We start from the raw sequence: 24,999 nt of genomic DNA on the forward strand, positions 1-24,999 counted from the left end.
CAAAGTTGCTGGGTCTCAAGTGTTATCTCTCCTACTGGAGGAAGAGGTTCAGGAAAGGCTGTGTTACTCAACTTTTGGCTTGTTTGTGGCAGTTTCTGTTGTTAAACTAGCTCTGAGATGGTTAAGTTAGGCTAAGATCAGTGTAGACAATCAAACTAGAATATTTTTAAGCCATAGATGGTGAGTTAATGCCGCTACTATATGGAGAACACATTCTGATTCCTTGTCATGACTCTCTAGAACTGAAGCTGGAACCCAGAAATGGCTCTGTGACTTTGATGGGAAGAAAGGGAAGTAATGCTTGAGGCAAAATATGTTTGTCCAGCTAGAGCAAGGATAAGGGAATGCTTTGTTGCCCTGAGCCATTCTTTGAGGTTATGTTTTTAGCCTCTGAGAACCACAGGAGATAGGAGGAAATTTAGTGACAGTACCACAAGGGAGTAGGGGCAGATGTATTTGTATCTGGATTTTGGATAGTTGGACGTCTCCTACCCAGTAAATTAGAAGTGTCAAGTAGAATAAAAACTTGACACTTTAATGGTTTGCGACTGAATGTCAGTAATAGAAACGTAGCATTTGGGGGTTTCAGAAGAAAGGAGACCGACTCTATGGATTTCGGACTCTTTTCCTATGATACATGTGTGTGTTTAGTGCTAGTGGGAGATACAATGTGCTCCTTTTCTTTTCATGTGATTGAAAGCCCCCCAAACAAAATAAAAGAAGGTAAAGGAAAATCTCCTACTCCTGGCGCCTACATCAATACATATTATTTCTTTAAGGCATTGTGCTCATTTTTTTATAGTGAGACCTAGAAGTGGGACTAATCTTTTAAACCATGTTATTGCAAACCACAGTGACAGGAAGAGAGATATCCCCTTATGGAAGTGGTGTGCCAGGTCATCTTTCAGGTTTTTTTCTCCACTTGTCTGTTCTATAGCCCTGAGATTTCTTAGTGGTTCCTTATCAAAATGTTTGACCCTGCTTAGCTAAAACAAACAAAAAACGGTGTCTTGGAAACATTAGTCTCCAAATGGCCAGAATGGTTTTGGCCTTTTGACTAGATTATTCTCTTTCATATTTTTGATAAAAGAAAGATCTCACAGAAAAGTGGAGGGAATTGCCACCCAGTTTGTGAGTCATAAGTGAATCATAAGCTTGAAGTAGTAAAAGGGGTCTTGTATCTTGAGCAACCTATTGTAGGAATAGCTTTCTTTGCCTCAGAATGTGGGCCACATGGCCACTAGGATGCCATAAAGAATGCCATTACAGTATGTGAGAGGCACTGGAATCTTCTTCAAGTGTATACGAATGTGCTCGCTGCCAATCCATGAGGTGGCACAAAGGATGCTGGCACACTTCATGCTGATCTCACTGCAGAGCATTATTCTGCCTCAGCAATTAGGAAAGCAACTAGTACTGGCCTCACCAATGTAATACGGGACAACTTAACCAAAATAAATGGTAAATTTCCTTAGTGTCACCCATCAGCAGCATCAACAACTACCTACATTATCACTCTCCCTAGGGAAGGTGTGTTTTCACAGATCCCTGGGTCTAGCCATCTGTAAAAACCTTCTGAAATAGCTGACCCATGGGGTGGGAGGTGGCAGGGAGTGCTGCCCAATAATGGAGACAGTGCTCTCCTGCTCTACAGGGTATCTCCATCCATCCTGCCCATCAGATACGGCCTTTAAATAAGGGCATAGTGCTCTTGTAGAAGAGCACAACATCCTTTTTAAAAAAAATAGCTGTCTCCTGCACAACCAGGTGCTTCAGATCATTGCTCAGAGGGCTTGCAAGGGAAATGGAAGCAGAAGATGGATTCTTTAGTCATAGTTCTCCAATCCTATGGAGAGAACTGGCAGCTCAGGAACCATTATCTCTCTTACCTTGCTAGCCCTCTAAGCAGATTTGGGATTTTCTGCTGGATCTGGTGGGAGAACTGGGAAGTGATGATGTTTTGGTAAAGGGGAAAGCCCAGTTTGAAAGAACTGGACTCTCCCACTGCCAAAAGCAAAATGGCCCTGGAGTACAGTGCCAGGGAACAGAGGAAAGTGGGGGGGAACCCTCAGTAACTTCAGGGGGTGAATGAGATCTGAGTCGAACCCAGATCTCGACTCAATCAATGTAAATAAGGCATAGATTGTTCAGGCTTATGTTGGGAGAAGAGAGAAAATGCCACTTGAGGACCGCTCAAGATTAATGTGAACTACCTCTGTGGTCAGCAGGGAAAGAGGCAAAGGCCTTATCTTGAGGATCTAGTTACAGAAATGGTTATCTGTGTTTCTTCCAGCTGAGGTCGGGGGATGTGGGGGTTAGCCCAGGGAGGCAGAAAAAGGGAGGGGGTAACAAATATGAAACCTTACTTCTCTTGGAAACTAAATTAATGATTAAGCAGGTATTTCATAGACTCTTCCCATTCAGAGGGATCTGCACATAAGAGGGAAGATAATCTCATTTAGAATCGCAGAGGGCAGACAGCTGCAAGGGACTTTTCACTGCAATTGGCAGTAATGTGATAAAATAGTCCTATTTCTAAGTCTTACTCTGAAAAACAAGCACAGCACATTAAAAAATGAATAAAATTGTTTGCTGGCTCTTTTTTTTTTTTTGGCTAGATGCGTTGAGGGCTGCTCTGTTTTGTCTGGCAAAGCAGAGCTGCAATTTGAGAAGTATTGCAAGTTCATTTTAAAATAAACATTTTTAAAAAGAAAATCAGAATGACAGTGGAAGATTGCAGCCTGCCCTGGATTAACTGGATCTGACTATAAATAAATTGGGATTTGACTCTCAGCATTCTGACAGAATTCCAATGTTGTATGTTGCAAATTGTTCCTTAACCTTCCTAACTATCTGTGACACTGAAAAGCATTTGTGACCAGAATTTCTGCTGAAGCAGGGCACTGGTCTTTGCTGTTTGTTGTCATCTTTTTTTTTTTTTTTTTCAGATTCTTCATTTAAAAAAAAACTGATTAAAATTACATTTCTTTTTAAAACTGCACTTTTAATGTTCATCAGATGTTTAATATACATTTGAGATTTAGTTGCAGGACTTTTTAACAAAGGGCTTTCCTTAACTAGTCATCTAGGCATGTACAGGTAGTCCTTGGTTAACGACCATTTGTTCAACAACCATTCAAAGTTACGACAGCGCTGAACAAGGAGTCTTACAACCGGTCCTTGAAGTTGCAGCCGTTGTAGCATCCGCACAGTCACGTGATCATGATTCAGGCACTTGGCAACTGGTTCGCAATTATGACAGTCACAGCGTCACAGGGTCATGTGATCACCATTTGCAACCTTCCCTGCCAGCTTCCCACAAGCAAAGTCAGTGGGGAAGCTGGCAGGAGGTCACAAATGGCGATCATATGATGTTGTACGTAACAACTCATGAGATTTCACTTAACAACTGCAACTGGAACTGCCAGAACTGCCATCGCAAGTCAGCATGGTCATGTGATGTCATGCTTTACAACCATGCCGCTTAGTGATGGAGCTGTTGGTTCCAATTACCGTAGTTAACCAAGGTCTACCTGTAATTGTTATTTGCTTGAAACCTCTGTTCTTATATGCTGTAACAGTGCCTATTTGCTAGGATCACTCCTGGCTTTCTGATAACTGACTGTAGTAAATCAGTTCCTTTATTGCTGCATTTGAAGTCTGCCTTAGTAACAGTTGCTAAAGCTGTCATTCTTCACGGTTCATCTGCTGTATTAGTGTGTCTAGATCAGTTTTTTTCAAACTTGGCAAGTTTAAGACGTGTGGTTAAAGTTTGAAAAACACTGATCTAGATTAGGCATGGGCAAAAAGTGGCCTTGGATCTCATGTGGCCCTTCCCCAGATTCCTGAGAATTATAGCTCACAGCAAATGTCTGTATATCCTCTGCATGAAAACCTCCAGCAGAGCAGAGCCCATCACTTCTAGGATGGTGGTTCCACTGCTCTGCTGCTCTTTTACTATTACGACATGGCTTTACCAATAGGCTAGCTCAAGGCTTCACAGAGTCCAGGAATTGTCTCCGCCTTCAGCCCAAGACATAAAGCAGAACAGGTGGCAGTATTCCGTCTTGTCCTGGTTTGGGGGGATAATATCCAATTTTGCACTTTGAAGATGTGGACAAGACTGTGTAGCATTTTACATGATCACCTTTTCTATTGACCACTGCCTATTGCAGGCCTGCGCTGGCATACTTTTAATGAAGTGAAATCTGGCCTTGCTACATACCAACTGTTCTTATGCAGATGTATTTATTTCCTCCCCTCTTCTTCCTTACAGATGCAGGCTCTGGATCTGGTGATGGAGGTAGGGATGTTTTCTTAAAACTCTCTCCCCGCCCCTTGCAGACTTGTTACTATGGGTTTTCTAGATTTGTCATTCCATCTTGTATTGCAATTGTGTAGATTTTTTTTTCCCTCCAGGAAGTGACATTTTGCATTTTAGTCAAACCACAACTCTGTGATGATTAGCTGTTCTAAAACAGAAATTCAGAAGGATGTTTTACTTCTGGTAGGATTTTGTTTTATTCACTATTCAACTGGGGCTCTATCTCCATCTGCTTTACTACCGTTGTTACATGTACCTGATTATTTATGTTAGCCATTGCATTCTCCAAAATGTCACTGTGGTTTTGGATCTCTCCTCCAGAGATCTCCATACATTAACAGAGACATGAATTTCAGGATCCAAGCATTGGAAGGAAAATTCATACCAAATTAAACAGACAAATGAAGGCTTTAAAAGTGACAGCTGAGCATTTTTATTTCAGCATAATGCCAAGTTGATTTGCTTATCATTTAGGTCTGGCCTTTTTGACAATAGTAACTGCAAGCTATCCAGATAAATATTAGCCTACAACTAAGTCCTATAAATAGTCATTAAAACAGAAACCAGGTTTATATATGGGCCTTACTTCTATATGCATAGAAACTGGCTGTACGCCCCATAGATTCCAACAGAACTGAAATTCATGAGATTTAAATCAAATTCTGATTTAACCATGTTCTGTTTGGACTGACTGTACCCAGAAGGTATATATGTTACTGAAGTCACTTTTGAAGGCACAGGCTCAAAATTGGGAAAGGGACCCTTTTTAGGTTAGGATTCAGGTTTAAATTGTTCACCCTACAATTTCTCATGTCAGCTTGTAACTTAATGTTCTAGAGTGCCTTTTGCCAGCACATTTAGAGATGCAGACCCTCCATCTATTTGATGGGCATATTTGGGTGCTGAAATTGACAGGTTGCACAACATGCATACACAATTGTATGTGCGCATGTCCCCCCTCCTCCGCCACAGACACATGCATACATATAATGCTACAGTTTGATGTCATCTTGATTCATTATTATTATTATTATTATTATTGGCATTTAAATTAACTTTACTGCAAAGTTCCATATTTGGTGGTGGGATCTTGTCATCTCAGTCCTAATGAAGACTTTTAATATATTTGCAAGCTGCTCTTTGTTTAACTTAGAAGCCTAGGACCTTAACAGGAGATGCTTGGAAGGAGTGAATTCCTATGAGGTTTACTTATTTTACTAATGTGTTAATGTGGGTTGTCAAGTGGTATTTGGTAAAAGGGATATACCTGGTAGTCTTGTGTGAGGTTACCAAAAGGGAATGTATTGGTTTGCATTGACAGCAGATTCTCTTGAAAATGTGTGTGACTTATATGTTGTCTAAAAACTGTCAGTTGATTGCTCAGGGGACTTTTCAAGGTGACTGAATGTTAGGGTTTTAGCCTGATGATTGAATGTAACATATTTTAAGTTGCAGTCTTTGAGAAGGATATATGTCCTTTTGGCATCATTTCCGTGCAGGAGCTATCTTGACTCTCTTCTGTTCCTTTTCCCAGTCATGGTAGTCTGGTTTGTTTCTCTACAGTACTCACTGCATAAAGACCAGTCTGACCTGGATGATAACATTTATTTGGGGGTTAAAACCCGAAGCATTCCTCAAATAGTGTTGTTTTGCTGAAAATGACTTTCCTCATTGTCAGAACTCTACTACTGTATAGCTTTCCATTCACTTTCTCCTTGTTGTTCATACTCTTAGATTTCAGAGTTAATATTAGAATTTCTTAGAACCATATCATTACTGATCGTTTATTGTTTGGTTATCAGTGTTTTCGTTTGTTTGTATTTATGCTTTTTTAATGGGTCTATTCTGATGTTTCCAAAGGAAATAAATGATTTTGAGCTATTTCCATTTTTATTGTGACTCAGAGAATCTCATTACCCAAATAGCCTCATTCATCCAAACTGTCTGGTAGATATCAAAAAAGATTGCCAGATAAAAGGGACGCTTATTAAAAATAGGGTTACTTAGAACTAAGATGCCCAGGAAACAAATAACTGGGCAGATGCATATAGCTGAATTTGAGTAAGAAAGGGATCATGCCATCATACCTCAACATGATAGACAAAACATCTTCCCATTTTTCTGACAGTCTCTGAAACAGCCTTCCCAATCTGTTGTCCTCCAGATGTATGGGATCGCAAGTCTTACCATCAGCTCTTGGAGGCACCAGGTTGGGGAAAGCTGATCTAGAATAATGATAGAAGCAATTTCAATGTCTGTACATATTTTGATGCAATCACCAGTCAGGTAAAATGGGAATATTATTTTTATTTTTCCTTTTAAAAATTGTATGTATGTATGTATGTATTTATTTATTTATTCTTCTTCTTCTCTCTCTCTCTTCCTTATTCCATGATTATGGGCATTTATTTTTAGAAAAATGACAAGTTGTGATATCAATATTACTGTTCTGAGTTTTGTAGAGATTTTTAGTTATTTGTTAAAATGATATAATGAACCTAGTCCTATACATTTAATTATTTAATCAATGAAACAATGAATTTTAAATTTTATGATAATTGTATATCCTTTATTTACTGATAGTTTATTCTTCATCCACTATGTTTTTTCCATCTTTGCTTTTTATTGTGTTCTTAAAATGTTTTAAACAAATTATTAATTAAAAAAGAAGATTGATATAACACAACAATAATAAATACACTAAGATCAAAAGAGTACGTGGGTTGGACAGAAATGCTATATCCATATGTGGAGTCCTTGGTGCTCTCTGAGCCTTGTTGTTTCCTTGCAGACGTTTCATTGCCAGACTAGGCAACATCTTCAGTGCAAAGAGGGAGTGGGCCTTGCTCTCTGTTTATATACTGTGGCTTGCCCTGCTTGTGTTGGTGGGGGTGTTGTTCTCTCCTTGGGCGCTCTTTGATTGGGCTGTTGTTTGCTGCTTGGTTGATTGCCTGAGTTAATAGTTCCTTGATTAGCGTGTATTGTGCTGTTTGATGGTTCATCTGGTGTTAATCCTAGTGTTGATTTTTGCATATCTGGGTGTTGATTGCTGGCAAGGGAGTGTCCTGGTCTTTTGGCTTTTCTATTGTCTCTTTTGAATGGTATGTCAATGTTGTTTACCTCTATGTGTCTGTTGATGGCTGCTTGGTTTGAGTGCCAGGCTTCCAGGAATTCTCTGGCATTTTTGGATTTGGCTTGGTTTAGGATGCTCACCCTTTCCCAGTTGAAACTATGGTTGAATCTGTCCATGTGCTGTGAGATTAAGGAGTTCTCATTGTGTCTTCTGACTGCTAGCTGGTGTTCATGGATGCGCTCTGCTAGTCTTCTGCCTGTCTGTTCTACATAGTGGCTGTTGTAGTCTTTGCATTGTATGTTGTAAATAACTCCTGTTTTTTCTTCTTGGGCTATTGGGTCTTTTGGGTTGCTTAATATGTTTTGAAGAGTTTTAGTTGGTTGATGTACTATGGTGATGCCATGCGGTTGTAACAGTCTGTTGGTGGTTTCTGAGATGTTTCTGATGTATGGCAGTGTTATCCTTTTCATAGTTTCCATTGGTTGGGTTGTAGTGGGTTGGGTGGTGAGGCACTTTTTTATAAAGTTGAGTGGGTATCCATTTTGTTGGAAGATGCTGTGCACATGTTCTTTTCCTTTTTTCTGGTGTTCTGGGTTGCTGCAATGTGTAAGTGCTCGTCTGAATAATGTTCTTACACAGCTTCTCTTGTGGGAGGTTGGATTGTTACTTTGGTAATGGAACACTTGGTTGGTGTGGGTAGCTTTCCTGTAGACTTGTGTTTCTAACTTACCATCATTTCCTCTGCTGATGAGGATGTCCAGGAATGGTAGTGAGTTGTTGTTTTCTTCCTCCCTTGTGAATTTTATTCCATTAAAGATGTTATTGATGATTTTGTGGGTTTTTTCCAGTTGTTTCTTTTGTATTATGACAAAAGTGTCATCCACATACCAGATCCATACTTTGGGTTGTATGTGTGGGAGTGCTATCCTTTCCAGATGCTGCATTATGATCTCTGCTATAAGTCCTGAAATCGGTGATCCCATGGGTGTTCCTTTGATCTGTTGGTCTGTTGATCTTTGATCTGTTGATCTTTCAGTTTGATGGAGAAATATGGAGTATATAATCTGAGAGCAAGGCCCACTCCCTCTTTGCACTGAAGATGTTGCCTAGTCTGGCAATGAAATGTCTGAAAGAAAACAACAAGGCTCAGAGAGCACCAAGGACTCCACAGTTCAACCCTGAGCTACAAATATTTGCTTTGATTGGTATATCCATATGTATTTCCTTGCACTAGACTGCACATTGTCCTCAACTTGCCCTTGGTAGGAAAAGACTAGACTACCTCTTTTCATCTGCATTGAGATGGCTTGGTAGAACAAGCCTGCCATTCTAGTTTCATCCTTCTGCATTCTGACACTAATTAGGAATCTGAATATAGAATGGTAGCCTTACACATCATGCAGTGTGGTGCTTGCTTTGCCAGTTTGAAGGTCCTCTGTTTGCTGTGATTTTGCACTATCCTTCTTCTTGCACTTTGCCACTGGTTTGCCACTGGGAAACTAGACGTAAAGGGAGCAAAGATGGATGTCGTGTAAAACCATTTTTCAGCTGTGTTGGTCGCTGCATTTTGTTCACCTCCCAGCAGTGGTCCACATGCCAGCTTGGAAACCAGTGAAGAGAGCCCTTTCAACAAGCAAATGAGCACTGTGGGGCCACTGGGGTAGGACTATGGGGGCAAAACCCCAGAGCCCAATCTAAAAAAAAGAGTAGGAGGGACCACAGTGTAGAAAGGCATTTTGCTACATTTGAAGTGAAATATAAAACTATTGTCATGTAATAAGGGGAGTCAAGAAGACCATATGAAGGAAGTGGAATAATTTGCAGTAACTTCTAAAGAAGAATGTTAAGTCCAGAATCTAACATTTTCTAACTGCAGCACTGGAAGCACTGCCTGTGCTTGATAACTGATGTTGGAGCCAGAGCTGGGGAAATTATCAAACTCTTTCTATAGTTACCCTTTAGTCTGTATCAACATCTCCACCTTTTTGTAGCTCTGGAATGTGACCAAAATATATTTCCAGAAAGGAGTGGGGCCTATTTATGTAGGCTTCTTGCAGGAGAGCTATATTAAAGTGGCAGCTACATTTTGCAGAATAAGACATCAAACAAAAATGGGGAACAGATTAATGCTGTTCTTAAATATAATAGATGAGAAAGAGTCAGCCGTTCTCCTAGATAATGAATGCCAGACCCAAAGACCACAGCAACTAAAAGCATGATTTCCAAACAATTTCAAATGAAAGCACAGGCTGACGAAAACCAGTAGAACAGGACCTCAGGGACTGACTCCACAACTTGTAGGAAAGTAGATCTGTGCAGTAAGCGGGATCAGATCATTGCTTTCCTCTTTAAAGTCTGCAAAGCTGCCTGGCTTGTATAGAAAATCCATGATTGAATGGACAACCAAGACAGTTCCAGGTGCAGAAGCACACTAATGTGTCAGAAGGGGGGAAATTATCCCTGTCATTTAAACACTCTCATAGCATCCTCCTTTTACAGGTATAATGCTGTGTAATAAAAACCGTAATTTTAGTTGTCATTAACGCAAGCGTTGGAGGGAGAGGAGATTACCGGCTGATGAAAGAAGCCGGAAACTTTCCTTTGCATTTTCAATTATGTGTGCCACTGGAATTATGATCAAGCCACAGCACTAGCTCAGTGATATAAAAACATTAGATAGAAATTGGGAAAGATTGTCACCATGGGGGTTTGCCCAAGTGATCAAATCTGCTGCACAAGGCTCTGTGGATACAATGTCAACAATGGGAGGGTTGGGTTTATCTCACTTACTGGTTCTCTCTGTGCAAAAATGTGGAGGAGGAGGAGGATCATCTGTGGTGTTGTGTTAATTTGATGGAGAGATAGGCTTTTAATCAGGCTCATTGATGGCCTTGATTGGTTTTTAGCTCACCAAATTTGCAGCTTCCTTAGTGCATGTGTAAATTAAGCATTATGAATGTTGGTGAAGAAAGCTGGGTTACAAGTGTGATAAATCCATAAATGCCCACTTGGGTTGGCAGTGACTCTAGAAGGAAAACAGTGTAATGTGAACGAAACATATGTTGAAGAACTTCTGAAAAAGGAAAAAAGAATCTTGAAAGATAATGCCATCCTGAAAACTACCTTGCAATTTTTCAGAACTTTTCTTCTTCTGCATATGTTTTGTTTGATTGTTTTTCTACCTTATTGAGAGTATTTTCTGAATTCCTCTTCATGGTGTGTTCGAGTTGACTTTATTGCTGAAGCTGGCAGAGGTTGCTATGGTTGTTCTAGTTATTTTCCGTTTCATATCTTTACTTTATTCTGAAGTCTCTCTCGCTGCCCAAACTTTCCAGTCTGAAAAGGCCCCATGAAAAGAGACCTTTGGGAAGCTGCAGGCAGGTGCACTTAATATCATGAGCTGTTGTGTCGTGCAAATTCTTTTCCATTTTTAGCAGGGTTTTTTTTCTTTCCTAAGAAAGGGGAAAGATAGGAAACAGAAAGTCCAACAGTTCCTAGAATTTATGCAAGACTAGTATAAGGAAACTTTTTTTTTAAAAGCACCTTTTCCCAGAAAGATATAGACAACCTGGTATATTGTACCCTAGTCAATGAAGTTAAAAACTTGTTTTAATTTTTGGTGTCCCTGGTAAGCTCTGTTAGGAATTTCTACTGGGCCTCAGCTGGGTATGAATCTTTTGATGACTCTTTTTTCTGGAGGGGAGGAGTCCCACTGTGTGACACACATTTCTCACAAAAATGGAATATGTATTTTTTTTTTTTTGCTCTGTCAGTATGAGAATAGAGAGGCTTAAATTGTGCAAACATTGTGGAAGTCCAAAGCTGTCCCTCCATGGACGGAATAGCATTTGCCAGCAGAAAATATTTTTCATTCCATCCTTCCACCTCTCCCACCCCACTCCCCACATGGGGATGGCCTAGTTTCCAGGGCAGATTCTGTTTTATTGGTAGGGGATATATTGGCTGTGGAGTGTGAGGGGGAGAAGAGGAGAAAAGTTCATTTGCCCATAGCACTGCCAATCCATTTTCGTCCAGCCCTCTGAAAAGAGAGATGTTATCGTGTGTATGTCTTTAAAGGGTGACTTATTTTCTGGACAGTAACATAGTGCTCTGTGAATAGGGAGCAGCTTGGATATGCTCTACATGGGGAAACTTGCTGTTAATTAAAGCAAAGATCTTCCCTATTATTTTTCTAGTTCTGTACTATGTTTAGCAGCAAGCCTAATTCAGCTCTAATGCTGAGTATTTGGATGTTGTGGCAGTAATGTATGGCGGTTGCTCCCATTAGTTTCACATCCACTCTTCTCTGCTTTTCTCTTCTTAAAAAGAAAGGCACATGCAAATGGGTCCAGGTGCCCCTTTCACGTAAAGCAAATAAACCACTGCCTTGGCCCACATAACATGTGTACCTGTCTCGATGCTATTTTGGTGTGAATAACTGTTAAATCCAGCAAGTCTGTTTCTTCTCACCATTTTTTTAAAAATTTTCACCTTACAGGGTGCTTGATTGATAGGCAGGGCTGTAGAGGGCAAAATGAGTGTTGCTGTAAACACCTCCTGAGCAGCAGTAGTTGAGCCAAAATACTCAATAAAAGCCCAAGTGCACATTGATTTGAATGAAATGATACCCAAATATGTTACAGAAGGACAATAGCTTCACAATAGATGTGAAAAAGATGAGAGCAGACTAACGCAGCTGGAAAACACCGTTTGGTTCAGGCATCCGTCTTTCCCTTCTCTTCCATTTCAAGGGAAATAATCTGTGGTGTGGGGCCTCAGAAGGCTAATCTTTATGCTGTATACGTCCCCTTCCAAAGTTTGACATATTAAAAGAGGGACCTTTGGGTATTTATAAGAACACTTCCTCAAATCAGGGCTAACTGAGCACTTTTAGCTCTCCCTCTGACTCACACGCACACGCACCCCCCCCCCACCATATATTGGATCTCCATTCCTTTAGACTCCGAGGCCCTGGCTTCTCCAGACAACGTGTGTGAAGCCCAGCCATCTTTGCAGCTCAGCATTCAGTTTAATGGAATTGGCTGATCTAGAACAGCTGCAAAAGCATTTCCTACCTGGCTAGTAAGTTACAGAGGAGATGAAAGGGGAACCCGTTTTGCTGGCATTTGGTGTCCAGGTGCACACAGGGATGCTGCCTTGTGTGAGCAAATGAAACTGCACCACAGCAACCCCACCTCATAGCAAATTTAGTTTTTAGAGAGAAGTGCCAGCATGCTTCTGGCACGTCTCCCATTTTCTCTGCTACAAATCCTGGCAGGGAGCTCTAGACCATTCGCATGATTTGCACATGCCAGAAGTTCTTGAAGGCTTAGGAAGCTCCTCATCTGACTGGCAACTAGGCACAAAAAGGCACAAAGCACTGAGTGAAACCAGCCCTCTTCATCAGCCAATCAGAATCTAGGAAAAAAAGTTAATTGGAACTGAGACTCCAGTTACCTCTGATTCAGTGCTGAGTATCTAATCATTTTGGTACCTTTACAGCAAACCAATTACAGCTTCTCTTTGAAAAGCAGGTGGCAGATGTGTCCAGGAGGGCTTTTGCACAACATTTTATGTGCCAGTTGCACCCCCTCCTGGACTGGGAAGCACTGTTGACAATCACTCACACTTTAGTCACCTCCCAAGTGGATTACTGCGATGTGCTCTACATGGGGCAGCCCTTGAAGACCATCCAAAAGCTGCAACTAGTCCAGAATGCAGCAAGGCAGGCAATTATGGGTGCATCTTGGCACATCCATATTACACTTCTCCCCAATGAACTGCACTGGCTGCCAGTATGCTTTTGGGTGGGATTCAAGGTGCTGGTTGTCACTTGTAAAGCCTTTGTGGCATGGGGGCAGGTTATATGTGGGACCAGCTCTCCCCACTTGTTTCTACCAATCCCACAAGATCCAACAGGAGAGGCACACTCCACGTCCCCTTAATCAAAGAATACCATCTAACAGGACCTAGGAAGCAGGGCCTGACTGCTGGGATATTATACTACCCACCATCACCCCCCGATTAGATTGACTCCAACCCTGCTGGGCTTTCTCAAAGCACTAAAACCCTAGATGTGGTGCAGAGCATGGGGAGCAGGAGGTTAGATGGCCTGTGAGATGTCATTGTTCTGCTGGGTATTTTCTGGGTTTGTTCTTGGTGACCATAGTAGGTTTGTATATGATCAGCTGATACTGTCATTGTCTTTAATGTGTTGTTAGGTGCCCAGAGTCTCATCTGCAAGAAGGGCAGCCATATAAATCAAATAAATAATTGATAGAGGGACTAGACAGGTCCATTCTCTAATTTTTATTTATTTGCATGTTTCAATCCTTGCTGTTGTAATGGGGAAGCTCTCAGGTGTACCTCTTAAGCACTGCAGGGCAGAATCAGATTTCACCAGCTATTCCCCAGCCTTGTTATTAAGCAGGGATTTCTGTTTGTTACAGTTCAGTAACACAGAGAAATGTTCAGCTATAACAGCTCTCCCTAGCCTGATGTCCTTTGCATACTTTTATTATAGTTTTCCTAATGGTTAGTGATTATGGATGAAGGGATAGTCCAAAACATCTGAAGACTCTCAAGGCAGAGAAAGCTGTTCTGAAAGAGTATTGGTTCTGCTTCCTTTGACAGCCTTTCCCAAACTTCTGTCCTTCAGATGTTTCAGAATACAGTTCCAGAATATCCCCATCCATTGGCCATGTTGGCTGAAGTTAATGGGATAGTAGTACAGCACATCTGGAGATGTTAGGTTAGGAATGATGGTTGCCCTCTAACATCTGAATTAAGCTAATCATTAGAAAAAGTAGTAACAACTTTCACAATCATTACATTGATTTACCAGGGTAGGTGCATGCCTAATAGTGTACATCCATGCAGACACTAGTGGAAATAAAGATGTTCATTTTTCTTAAGCTTTACTTCCAGTCTTGGACTCTCTTCCTCTTCACACACAGATAGCAACAACTGAAGAATTCAATCCTTGCAAATTCCTATACAAACGTACCTGATTTGTGGTCCCTAGGTTAACATAGAGATTGGGACTTACTTCTGGAGAGGCATTCCCTAATGTTTTGATGCATATTAAAATAGATTAAATGCATATGGGCTTACACAGTTGTGTTGAGTTTTGTTTTGAGGGGGAAATGACATGGAAACAGCATGGAATGGTGAAGGCATTGGAAAATGGCATGATCTGGACATTTTTCCCTATCCTGGTAACTAGACCATGTTCAGGTTTTATTATATATGGTCCATAAGTACAGATTTTTGTGTTGTCTGGGGAAGCATACTTTTCTAGAAATGGGAAAGTCTATATTGCTCTACCTAGGACTTCCTAGTTTAAACATCCAAATAAATAATTTCCTGATTCCTTTTGCTCTTTTCTTAAACTATTTTTAAAATATATTTTAGGATTCCCCCCACTTGCCAGGAAGCTCCCTTGAGTTCTAAATGTACCAATATACAATAACACTATAGTCAGAAAGTCTTTTAAAATGCTCACATGCTGTTTCAGATTTAACTTATTTTCTCCAGGCTTCTGTTGGGTTTCAGCAAATCCTTAAAGGTTGCTCATCTGGCAAATATAGATCCAACAGTTGGCCTTTTCCTGTAAACCTTTAAAAGGAGCCATCCACATTAGGGAAGAGAGCAGCTTATTGACATAACCAAGTGTCAGCTGAATTCACAACTCGGACCAGTTGGGTCAGATATATTTTCAAGCAACAATTCATTAGCATGGATTTGTAAGAAGGAAGAGGTTAAAGAAAGTGAACTATTTGGATTAACTTAATCTTAGGAGTTTTGTAGAGAAGCAGGAGCCTAGGACACAGGCTTTATGTGAAATTTACTTATTAATTTGTTTATTTGAAAGCCATGTCTAGTGCTGTAATATGTTTAAGTAAATGGTAGAGAAGTCTGACCAATGTCACACTCTTTGTCCAGAACAGCTCAGACTCCTCTCCTTCTGAAAAATGAGAGATCTAGCATGAACAGTTCACCCCGCTCCTCACACCTTTAGTCTGTTTGCCTCCAATTAACAACTAAGGTTTGCCAAAAAGTGAGCAACGCTCCCTGGAAACTGGTCAGGGATGAAGACAAGAACACACAATCATCTTTTCTTTTTTAATCTCTGCAGAAGACTGAGGCCCCGGTACACTGGCTCAAGGAGCAGCTAATTGCACATGGGACATCCATGCCTTGTGTGGCATGAAATATAATTGAATGGCTATCTGATGGATCTGGGCAACAATCACCAAATGGCTCTCCTGTGCAGTTTGGCAGATTTGTCCTCTGGCTCCTTATCATGACTGTTTACCACAACTTACTTTAAAGTACAGCTACTCTGTGGCAATTATTTATTATGCTGTTGATTTCCTTGGTGTCATATGTTTCACCATGGGCACTAGTTGGGCCAGATGGAGGCCTCCACTCTGCCTCGGGGGCCTCCGGAGGAACAGGCCAGCTTTGAGCTGCAGAAGGGACTGAAGCTCATGGAAGAAAATAAATAGCTAGCATGCTAGTTTCTGTAGGCATTCATTCTATGTGTGTGTGTTTGTAGGTGTGCATATGTGTGTAATGTACAGGATGTACCAAACATCAGGCCCCATAGGCCAATGGACAATCTAAAGGAGACCTTCACGCCAGAATTTGCAAACATCAGAGAAAATGTTACTGTTCAAAGTCTCGCATCAAATCCCTAAGGGAGTGTTTAGAAGAAAATGACAACCAATTCAAACATTTAATGTAGTTTAAATAATACATGGTCTATGGGGCCTGAGTTTTGGTATGCCCTGTATATATTTGTATGAAAAGCAGAGAGGGAGCTTCAGCAGCATGTGGTCTTCTAGGCCAGTGATTCCTAATTGCATTATTAAATTGCTATGCTTCCTTTTGCTAGAGGACACAGCTCTCACTGTTTTATATCCAAGAGGTCCAATTAGCAGCAAGCTGCCAGGTCCTGTAGCAGATAGCACCTACCTTCTCGTTTGGTCTCAGGCTGCTGTTCTCTGGATCATTTGGAAATGGCCTGCCACCGCTACGGCTATCCTGAGGGCTCCCCAGAGACCTTGGTGCTCACTGCAGAGTAATTCATCCCATATGGTTGATGCAAGAAATCAGGAAAGAGGGTGCCTATAGTCCAGTTTAAGGGGAGACCTGTATTCAGAATAAGGGAGGGGACAAAACCATACTGGTTAAATACTGTCTTTGACAATAAAAATGGTTTAAATATCTTGTACTGTACAGTTTTGATTACATTGTAATAGCGTGATTTTGAGCTGGAACAGTGAGGCTGGAAGAGGGGGGATTTAACTCGCCACCTTGTGATAACTTCCCTAAGGAAAATTCAAACTCAGCACTGATATTTCTTCAACAGGGGGAAATCCTAAGGAAAGGGGTAATAACTTGTACAGTCAGTGGACACTAACATGACATTTCGTAAATGTCATGGGTGCCAGAAGTAAAAAAAGAAAAAAGTAATTAAAATAATTAAACTCATGTAAGAACACAATTTTGCAAGTCCTGGCTATCTCATGAGATTTTGGTCATCTATTTTTTGAATTCCTAATTTTTTAAAAAAGTAAAAGTGAGAGGGTGCCATCTAGTGGGCTCACAGGTATCTCTGCATCTGTGGTAGCCATTTGGCCATCTCCTGCCCTATGGTATCTAAATGTTGTTTCCCCCCCCAAAAAAAGAAATAGTAACTTGAGAATGAGGGTGTTGTTAATCAGGAAGCAGCATTTTATGTTGAGGGAGGAGACCAGGCTTAACCTTTTCCTCCAAGCCCTGTAGTCTTAATCCGATTACCTCCCTCTGCAGCTGCAGCATTAAAACATGTGGGAAACCTCCAGCATTACATCCACTTGCTCTTGTACTGATGACGCAGTATTAAGAAGGAAGCAGAGCAAATGCTAAAAGCATTCACTTCTTGCCTTTCCTCTCTGTCAGTCTAAAAGACATTTTTAAAAAATCTTACCGTGTGTGCTGCGAAATACCTTCAATTCTGAATTAGGAACTTGAGCCTAAACAGAGAGGAGGTCATATGATCCAATTTATATGTTGTACAGGTATCTTGTGGTTGAAAGTACTAAGTGGGGAAACCAGACTCTCTTTTACACCATGAAAATAAGGAAAGCTTTGAGAAAATGTGCTTTGTCCTCAGAAGGGGAAAGTCCATCTCGCAGAGCTCTGATTGTGTCCTGGAGAGGCTCCTTAGTGGGCAGAAAGGTTTTCTAGTTCTTTGTGCTGCTCTGGGGATTGTCAGTCCCATTCCCAGAGCCACTTGGCTCAGGAACCAAAACTAATTTATTATTATTATTATTATGGGCCCTGTTATTATTATTCCAAGACACTGATTGGATAAAGAGAGAAGAAAATAAGATATCAGATTGAAAAGAACTAGGAAAGGTTGAATTCTGTGTTTGACTGAATTATCATGGATTTCTTACAGAGGGGAGTTGGGAGAGAGGTTCACCTTGTTGTTGAACGCAGTAGTGGCTATCAGACATTTGGATCAAAGGACCTTCTGATTAGGATTCCAGCTGCAGTTTTATACGTAGAATGAAGTCTTTTCATCTCAAGTGAGAAGAATCATTGAGGAAGAGAATGAGGAGGTGAGCAGATGATCCAATCCTTGGGGAAAAGAATGCAAAGGATATTGTTTGAAACCTAAAGTGTACACTAAGTGCCTTGAATTACATATTGTACTTTTCTCCTTGTATTACCACAGGGGAAGAGGCCATAGCTCAGGGCTATAATTTTTGTACATGGGATCCTTGGTGTGAAGAGGATCGCAGGTTCAACTCCATATTCACTAGTGAGATCTAGATAAACAGTTGTCTAAGTCCTGGACGGTGTCTTCAAATCAGCAGTGACTGTCCTGGGCAGGAGAGATAGCAGTGCAACTCTTACAGTAGCTTATTTTGGGGAGTCACTCTGCTTGGCTCTTTGGACAGTCATGTCCTCCATGTGCATACCCAGAAACAAGTCTCCCTAATCACAATCAGATTGGCCTCCACGGAGGCGCCTGTCAGTGTGTGGCCGCAGCCAGATATACAAGGGGCTCTTGCCTTAGTTCAAGGACAGCTCTTCCTAAGGAATTTGCATTCATTCATTGACTCTGATTTCCCCCTTCCTCCCTCACCTCTCGTGTTTAATCCACTCAGTTGATTTCATTAAAAATACGTGTATCACAAACAGAAGCAGTTTTGTAAAACTGGCTTTAACGCAACATCTGCTTATAGGCGCCCAGGGGATCAAGACAGAGGCAAACTGCTTACTGTGTGAGAAATCGGCCTAGCACTGCACAATAATGCTGGGATGTTAGAAGTCACAGAAGTGCTGGAGCCTGGATGTGGATCAAATCGTTGTGCTAGTAATTAGAAAACAGTAAGGCTACATGCAGAAGAATCAAGATGTATTAAAAGCTGGGTAGTAATTCTCCTTAATACTGGCTGGAAAAGAGGCAGCTGGAAGAGAGGAAAGGGCATTATCATCTGCCCTTATTACAAGGTTTGTTTAAGTGGTGGTGTGTCAGTAGGCCTACTGACTTCTTTATAGAAACGCCACACATTGAAGAAGCGTGTGCTGGTCCAGCACACGCTTTGCACATAGTATGCAATAAAATGTTGCTTATGGATGATGAGGGGGAGACAAAGGATGCCGGAGATAAACACTACATACCTTGTTACACTCTTTAACTGATAATGCTCAAACATTCCACATGGATGGGCTACTTAACACTCTATGCTTTGAACATTAAAAGTGAATCTCATTTGAAAGCATATTCTCAATGTGGTGTTGCTTTAAGCACATTACAAAAATAGAGTATTTGAAGGCATGATGGGGAGTAACTTCAGTTTTTAGTTTCCCATGTTCCCAGGCAGAGGCTTCCAGTGGAAGTATTATATATTTTTCCCTTGATAAAATGAAATCAAAATGTTGTCAGGATTATTGGGGTTGGGGGATATCTTTCAGGAAGCAAATCTAATATCCAAATGTAGCTGTATTTTTTTTTATACCCCCAGGAATCTGTGGGGAAGTCCAGGTAAATTGAAAAGCGGAGAGAACATCTGTTTAAGGAGTCTTTTCTTTCTGTAGAAACAGATACCAAGTTTAACAAAGGAATTGACATTAAGATTTTGATTCTTTCTTGAATTCCTTGTATAAATTAGGAAACTGGGTTTTTAGTATCAGCCTTGAATCATACTTCAGGCATGGTCCATATGTTTGTATTCTGGTGGTGATGGTGATGATAATAATGATAATGATGATAAGGAAGAACAACCTCTTGCCTTGTACTGGGACTTTGGAACAGAGAAATCCTATTTATTATTTATTTAGTACCCAGTTTTATATACCAACCATTGCCAAAGAGCCTCAAGGCAGTTTACTGTACTGTACTGTACAAAACAAAACAAAAAAGTGCACAGAAACAGCAACAACTAATAACCTTTTTAAAAAGCAGCCCACACACCATTAGGCCCCAAAATCTTTGAATGAGTGTTTTTTAAGAGGAAGGAGAGTTGGAGTGTTCCATATTTCAAAAGGTCAGGCACTCCCAAAATATGGAAGGCAGTTACAGAGGCAGCTACAGAGAAGGTATATCATCAGCCACTAGGCTCTTAGCTTATAGGGGCCTATATGCAAGGATGGGTAGAATGGGCCAGATCTTGATGGGAAGGACCATTCTGTAGATATCTGAGAGTTAAATCATATACAGCTTTAAAAGTGACAACCAGTATATTTAATTGGACCCAGAAACACATCAGTATTTGTAGTAGCCCTGGTACCATCTTGTGGTTTGCTCAGAATATTATACTGTCATTTAAATTTTCCCTTTTTACTAAAGTATATTTATCTATTGCAAATTCTGGAATATTTGCAGATTGGATATTAAAAATCAAACAGGGATTTTTGTATCTTGTTTTTTCACTTTTGAAAAGTAAAGTTTTATTTTGTTTAAGTCTTGTCAGATTGGCCTATCCCCCAAGAAGGGCTCAGTCCATCTATGCAACACAGCCAGGAAGTTGAATTATAAAAACTATTTCCTGTTTACATTTTAAATACTAGAAAGCAGCTGAATTAGGGGGAGGATGTTGAATGAGGTGCCCTCTGGAAAATAGGTGGTAGCAGCAGGAACTACTAAGCCTCTAATCCAAAGCAGGAGATAGAGGGCATTTGGAAGTAAAGGTTTGGACCTCAAGCCTTCCATGCTATGGGCTCATTTTTTGCTCTCCAACTATATATTCACCCCTCCTGTGAAGAGTTTTCAAAGCTTTTTAGCAATTTCACTTATGATTCTGCCATGCCTGAAATGGGAGGGACGGGTTCATGACAGAGCTATCCTTTTCTGTGAGTGATCCCAAATTGAGAGCTGGTATGATGTAGAGGATTGTATACAGAATGTGGACCAGAGAGATTTAAGTTCAAATCATAGAAAAGATTAATCTGTCACTTCAATTGCTCTCATTTTTCCTTTTCTAAGTTCAGGTGGAAAAGAAATGAATTTGCTTTAGATACTGATGTGAATATCTTAGTTCCTGATCTGCAACAGTTACACTTGAAAATCCTTTTTAAAAATTTTGCAAAGCAATTTGTGAGTCAGAATAATATATATGAAAGCATGTGTATCAGAAAAGTGTGGACCAAAAGGCACGTCCTAGGACAAATGTTGCAAAAAATGCATTTATTATAAAAAAATTACAAGTAGTCACTAATACATTGCATTAGGGAAAAGGGAGTCAAAATGTACCTATTTAGACAAAGTACAAAGTACTGCATCTTTATTACAAAAAAAATAATCTTAAGGTAAAATAGACCAAACACAATGAATGCCAAATTAAAAGATTTGTCCCTTCATGTTTATTCAGTTTGATTTCCACTTCATAATTCTTCATAGCCAATTTTTCATGCACATTGCAACTAACATACATTTATTTGTGCACAGTTTTGACACATTTGTTATTTCAAGCAATTCCAAATTTATGATATGTGCATTTTTTCAGAAATGCAAGGATTTCCATGGGTACTTTCTCCTAATATAAGGTGGGGTTTGGGGGTCCTCTCCTTTTTTTTTTAATGGTATTCATTTGTTTCAAGACATACATTGAAAAAAAAATCAGAGAAATGAGAATGATGAAAGATAAAAAAAATTTATGAACCCATAGTAATTCAGGAAGTGAGGGTTTGGTAACTTTTTATTAAAATGCAAATTCAAAACAGTCACTGTCCATTCCTACGAGCTGTTTATGGATAAATATCAGAAGTTCTGGAAATTTATACAAAAAAATTGTACTCTCTTTTCAAGACCGATCAAGTAAATTGTGTGCTTTTGAGATCTCTCTTCAGATACAGGAATGAGAGATCAGTATTTGTGATTGGGTGAATCCTTAAAAAGTGGCTGCACAGATCGTTTTATCCTTGCTTGGCCTATAGAACAATATATTTGATTTAAGGATGGCAGTTGAGAGCCCAGAAAATCTGTTGACTTCATTAACAGCATATTTTCATGCTAGGGTGATTAAGTTCCAGAAGAAGCTTTTGATCCTCTGTTTTTAACCCTTGTGCCAAACATGTTGCAGGAATAAACAAACTTTGCCAGTGACCATCCATGTCCCACTAAGTCACTGAAGAAACTGAATATAATAGCAACAGCTATGTTGGTGTTAGGTGAAAGATGCTTGCAGTAATCCAGGAACAATAAAATAATTCCCTTTCCTCATGCACATTTAAATCCATGCGTTCAACTAAACAGCCCTGTCCAAAGTTCTGCAGGACTAACAGCTTATCTATATTTCCTCTCTATCATCTCCAAATTTCTAATTCCGCCTTAAATGCTCTCAGGGTTAGATTCACTTTTCTTAATTATCTCCTGAAGGACTTTTTAATCAAAAGCTCCCATAAATCATACTCCTTTTTTTTCCTCAGCAATGTTGCTGCACTCTGGAAAAAATTAATAGGCTTGGGAATTACAACTTTTTAAAAAAATTAAATCAAGGGACAACCTGTTGGCCCTGCCTATTGGTACGGGCTTGCGCCAACACAAGATTGCAAGAGAGGAAAAAGTCAACCTTTCTGTTTCCTTCCCACAATTTACCAATGTTGCAGCTGCTGCTGATTTTCTGAAAACCATAGAGTTCTCAGAGTACTCTATGACAGCAGGCATTACAGGAAAAGGATGATTTCTTCAAAGGCCCCTTTTCTTGCAAGGTCCAGCAACCTCGAAGTATTCAATACAGAAGTCAAAATGTCAGCTGAGAGGGGCAGGCAGGTGGGGAGGTCATGGACCCCTAAGGGTCATCTCAAAGATGCTGAAATCCCACAAGCTTCATGTAATCCCACAAGCTACAACATGATCATCCCCCAGCATAAAGGCCAATGATATTGATGAGAATTTCTTCTAATGCCCAAGGCATTGCTATTTTCCGTTCTGGCAGTGTGATCTTTCCAGATGTTTTTATTGCACCTGAAAACTGACTAGATTTTAGACAGATTAGGCAAAGGCACCTATTTTATATTTTTAAAAGACATACTCTAAGCTTCCTACTATTTTAAGCCTATGTTCTAGATCTCCTTTCTGAGAATTTTCTGGGCTGCATTCTTCTGTATCAGTTTGCTATGCAGTACAGTGTTTCTTGTCAGTTCCAAACATTCCTCCTGTGAGAATGAAATGATAATGCTAGAAACACGTGGGGGGAAAAGAAAAAGTGATTCAGATTCAAAAAGCAAAAGTTGATTGGAGGTGTGTGTGTAGGCATACACATTGCCCTTGTAGGCACCTCCTTAAAGCAAATGCAAGCTTAGAAAGATCATAGCTTCTTTAAAGGATCATCATCAGGTGCAACATGATCCCTCCTGCAAGCCAGAAATCACATTTCCCCCTTCTAATCAGCCCTGTTTCTTATTTCTTATTTTTCCCTCCTGTTATAGAAGAGAATCAGAAAGAAATGGGAAGACGTTCCTTCTCTTTTTCCTTGTTTTAAAAACAAATGTCCTCCTTTGTCAGGGAAGATGCTTAGCAACCTGAACATCAGTTTTACCTGCTGAGTAAGGATTGGATCTTGGGCTGAAACTACAAAAAATACAAATGGGCAAAATGTATACTGATTTTTTTTTTTTTAAATCCTCAAATCAGAGCAAATAAAGAAAGCTATATTTTTTATTTATTTATTAGATTTGTCACCGCCCATCTCCGTACTAGAGAAATGGATTCTGTAACTAGAGCAAGTGTGACACACACACACACACACACACACACTGCAAACAGATACATGTTGTTGGGTTTTTTTACATGTAGCAAGAAAGATGTAGCACTTTGGCCTTAAAAAGCTATCAAGAAAAGCATATTCATGTGTCTGTACACTTAGGAGCCTAACATTAGACATTACTGCTGCTTGTTTTCCTAGTTAATCTGTGTTCATATGCATTCTTGAATCTTCACACATCCCCCCCCCTTTTTTTTCTTCACTTAAATCTTCAGTTTGCATAAAAGACAATGTGTCACTTGGCACTGCTGCCTTCTGTTTCTAAAGCAATATAGAGTAGTTTCCTTCCCTATATGGGCCTGAACCAATTGTGACTCAGATAATCAGCAGAGACTGTTACCCCTATGTGAACCATCACAATCTCCTTGTTTGTTTTTTCTTTTCCTCTGATAACAAAATGGCAGATTCTCAGGGCTCTCCGGCTTGGTTTTGCTTGGAGAATCAAGTGTGCCCAGCCTTCTTGCAGATATATCCCCAGAGGGTATACCATTTGCAAGTCGTTCAGCCTTGCAAATCATGCGTGATTCCTGTGCTCTTGTGCATATAACCTTGAACTATACAAAGGCCTTCTAAGACCTAGTGAGCTAAAAGAATCAAGTTCCTCAAGGTAAGGGAGGAAGTTTTGCTGTGTATAAATGGCACATAGTCAGAAGGTCAGCTGCCATGTGTAGCCACAAAAGGTTAAACTTGTCGAGCCATAGAGAGCCCTAGCTGGTAGAAATGGATCGCTTCCTTATGCAATCATTAGTGGCAAGAATCCAAGTGATTTTGGTCTCTGTCAGCCAGGTGTTCATTGTGGGCAGCAGAAAATTAGTTATCTGTAGATGAGTGATCATTGCGGGGAATATATGTGAAGAAATATGGCCTTCAGATCCTTGACTGGCTACCAGTGCCACATTCAGGACCTTGCATGAGCCAGAGGAATCAGGTGGCCTAGGAAGCCAACTTGATAAGCTTCTGAAAGTATGAATTATTAAAACAGGCAACTTTGAGAGCATTCTTAAATTGTCAGAAAAGAGGTTCTGGTGACTCAAAAGTGTAAATTGTCAGCAGTTGTACTGAGGCAAAAATTCAAAAGTGAATTCCAGCTTAGAGGAGTGAAGAGGAAACACTACAAAGTAATACGTGACATTTAATTATTTTTCTGATATATAAAGGTCATGCATGGGCAGGAAGGGATATTATATATATGTATCATCATTAAAATATTTGGTTCCTTGGGTGGAGGAATTACCAGACATCATAAGCAATGTCTTTTAGCTGATCAAATAATAATGCAAACCACCTGGAGTAAAGTGGATGAATATAAGAAAATGCAGATGATTTAGAACTGGCAG

General features: G+C 40.2%; 1 protein-coding gene across 1 annotated transcript in view; it reads left to right on the forward strand.

The window, feature by feature from the left end:
• The window catches only part of TMEFF2 (transmembrane protein with EGF like and two follistatin like domains 2), a 249,334-nt gene that overhangs the window by 23,029 nt on the left and 201,306 nt on the right, over positions 1-24,999 (forward strand). Inside the window, exon 4 of the mRNA XM_063318050.1 lies at positions 4,277-4,303. Coding sequence (XP_063174120.1) covers positions 4,277-4,303 — 27 coding nt within the window. The remainder of the gene's footprint in view (positions 1-4,276; positions 4,304-24,999) is intronic.

This window comes from Candoia aspera, chromosome 1 (assembly GCF_035149785.1).
Source record: "Candoia aspera isolate rCanAsp1 chromosome 1, rCanAsp1.hap2, whole genome shotgun sequence".
NCBI lineage: Eukaryota > Metazoa > Chordata > Lepidosauria > Squamata > Boidae > Candoia > Candoia aspera.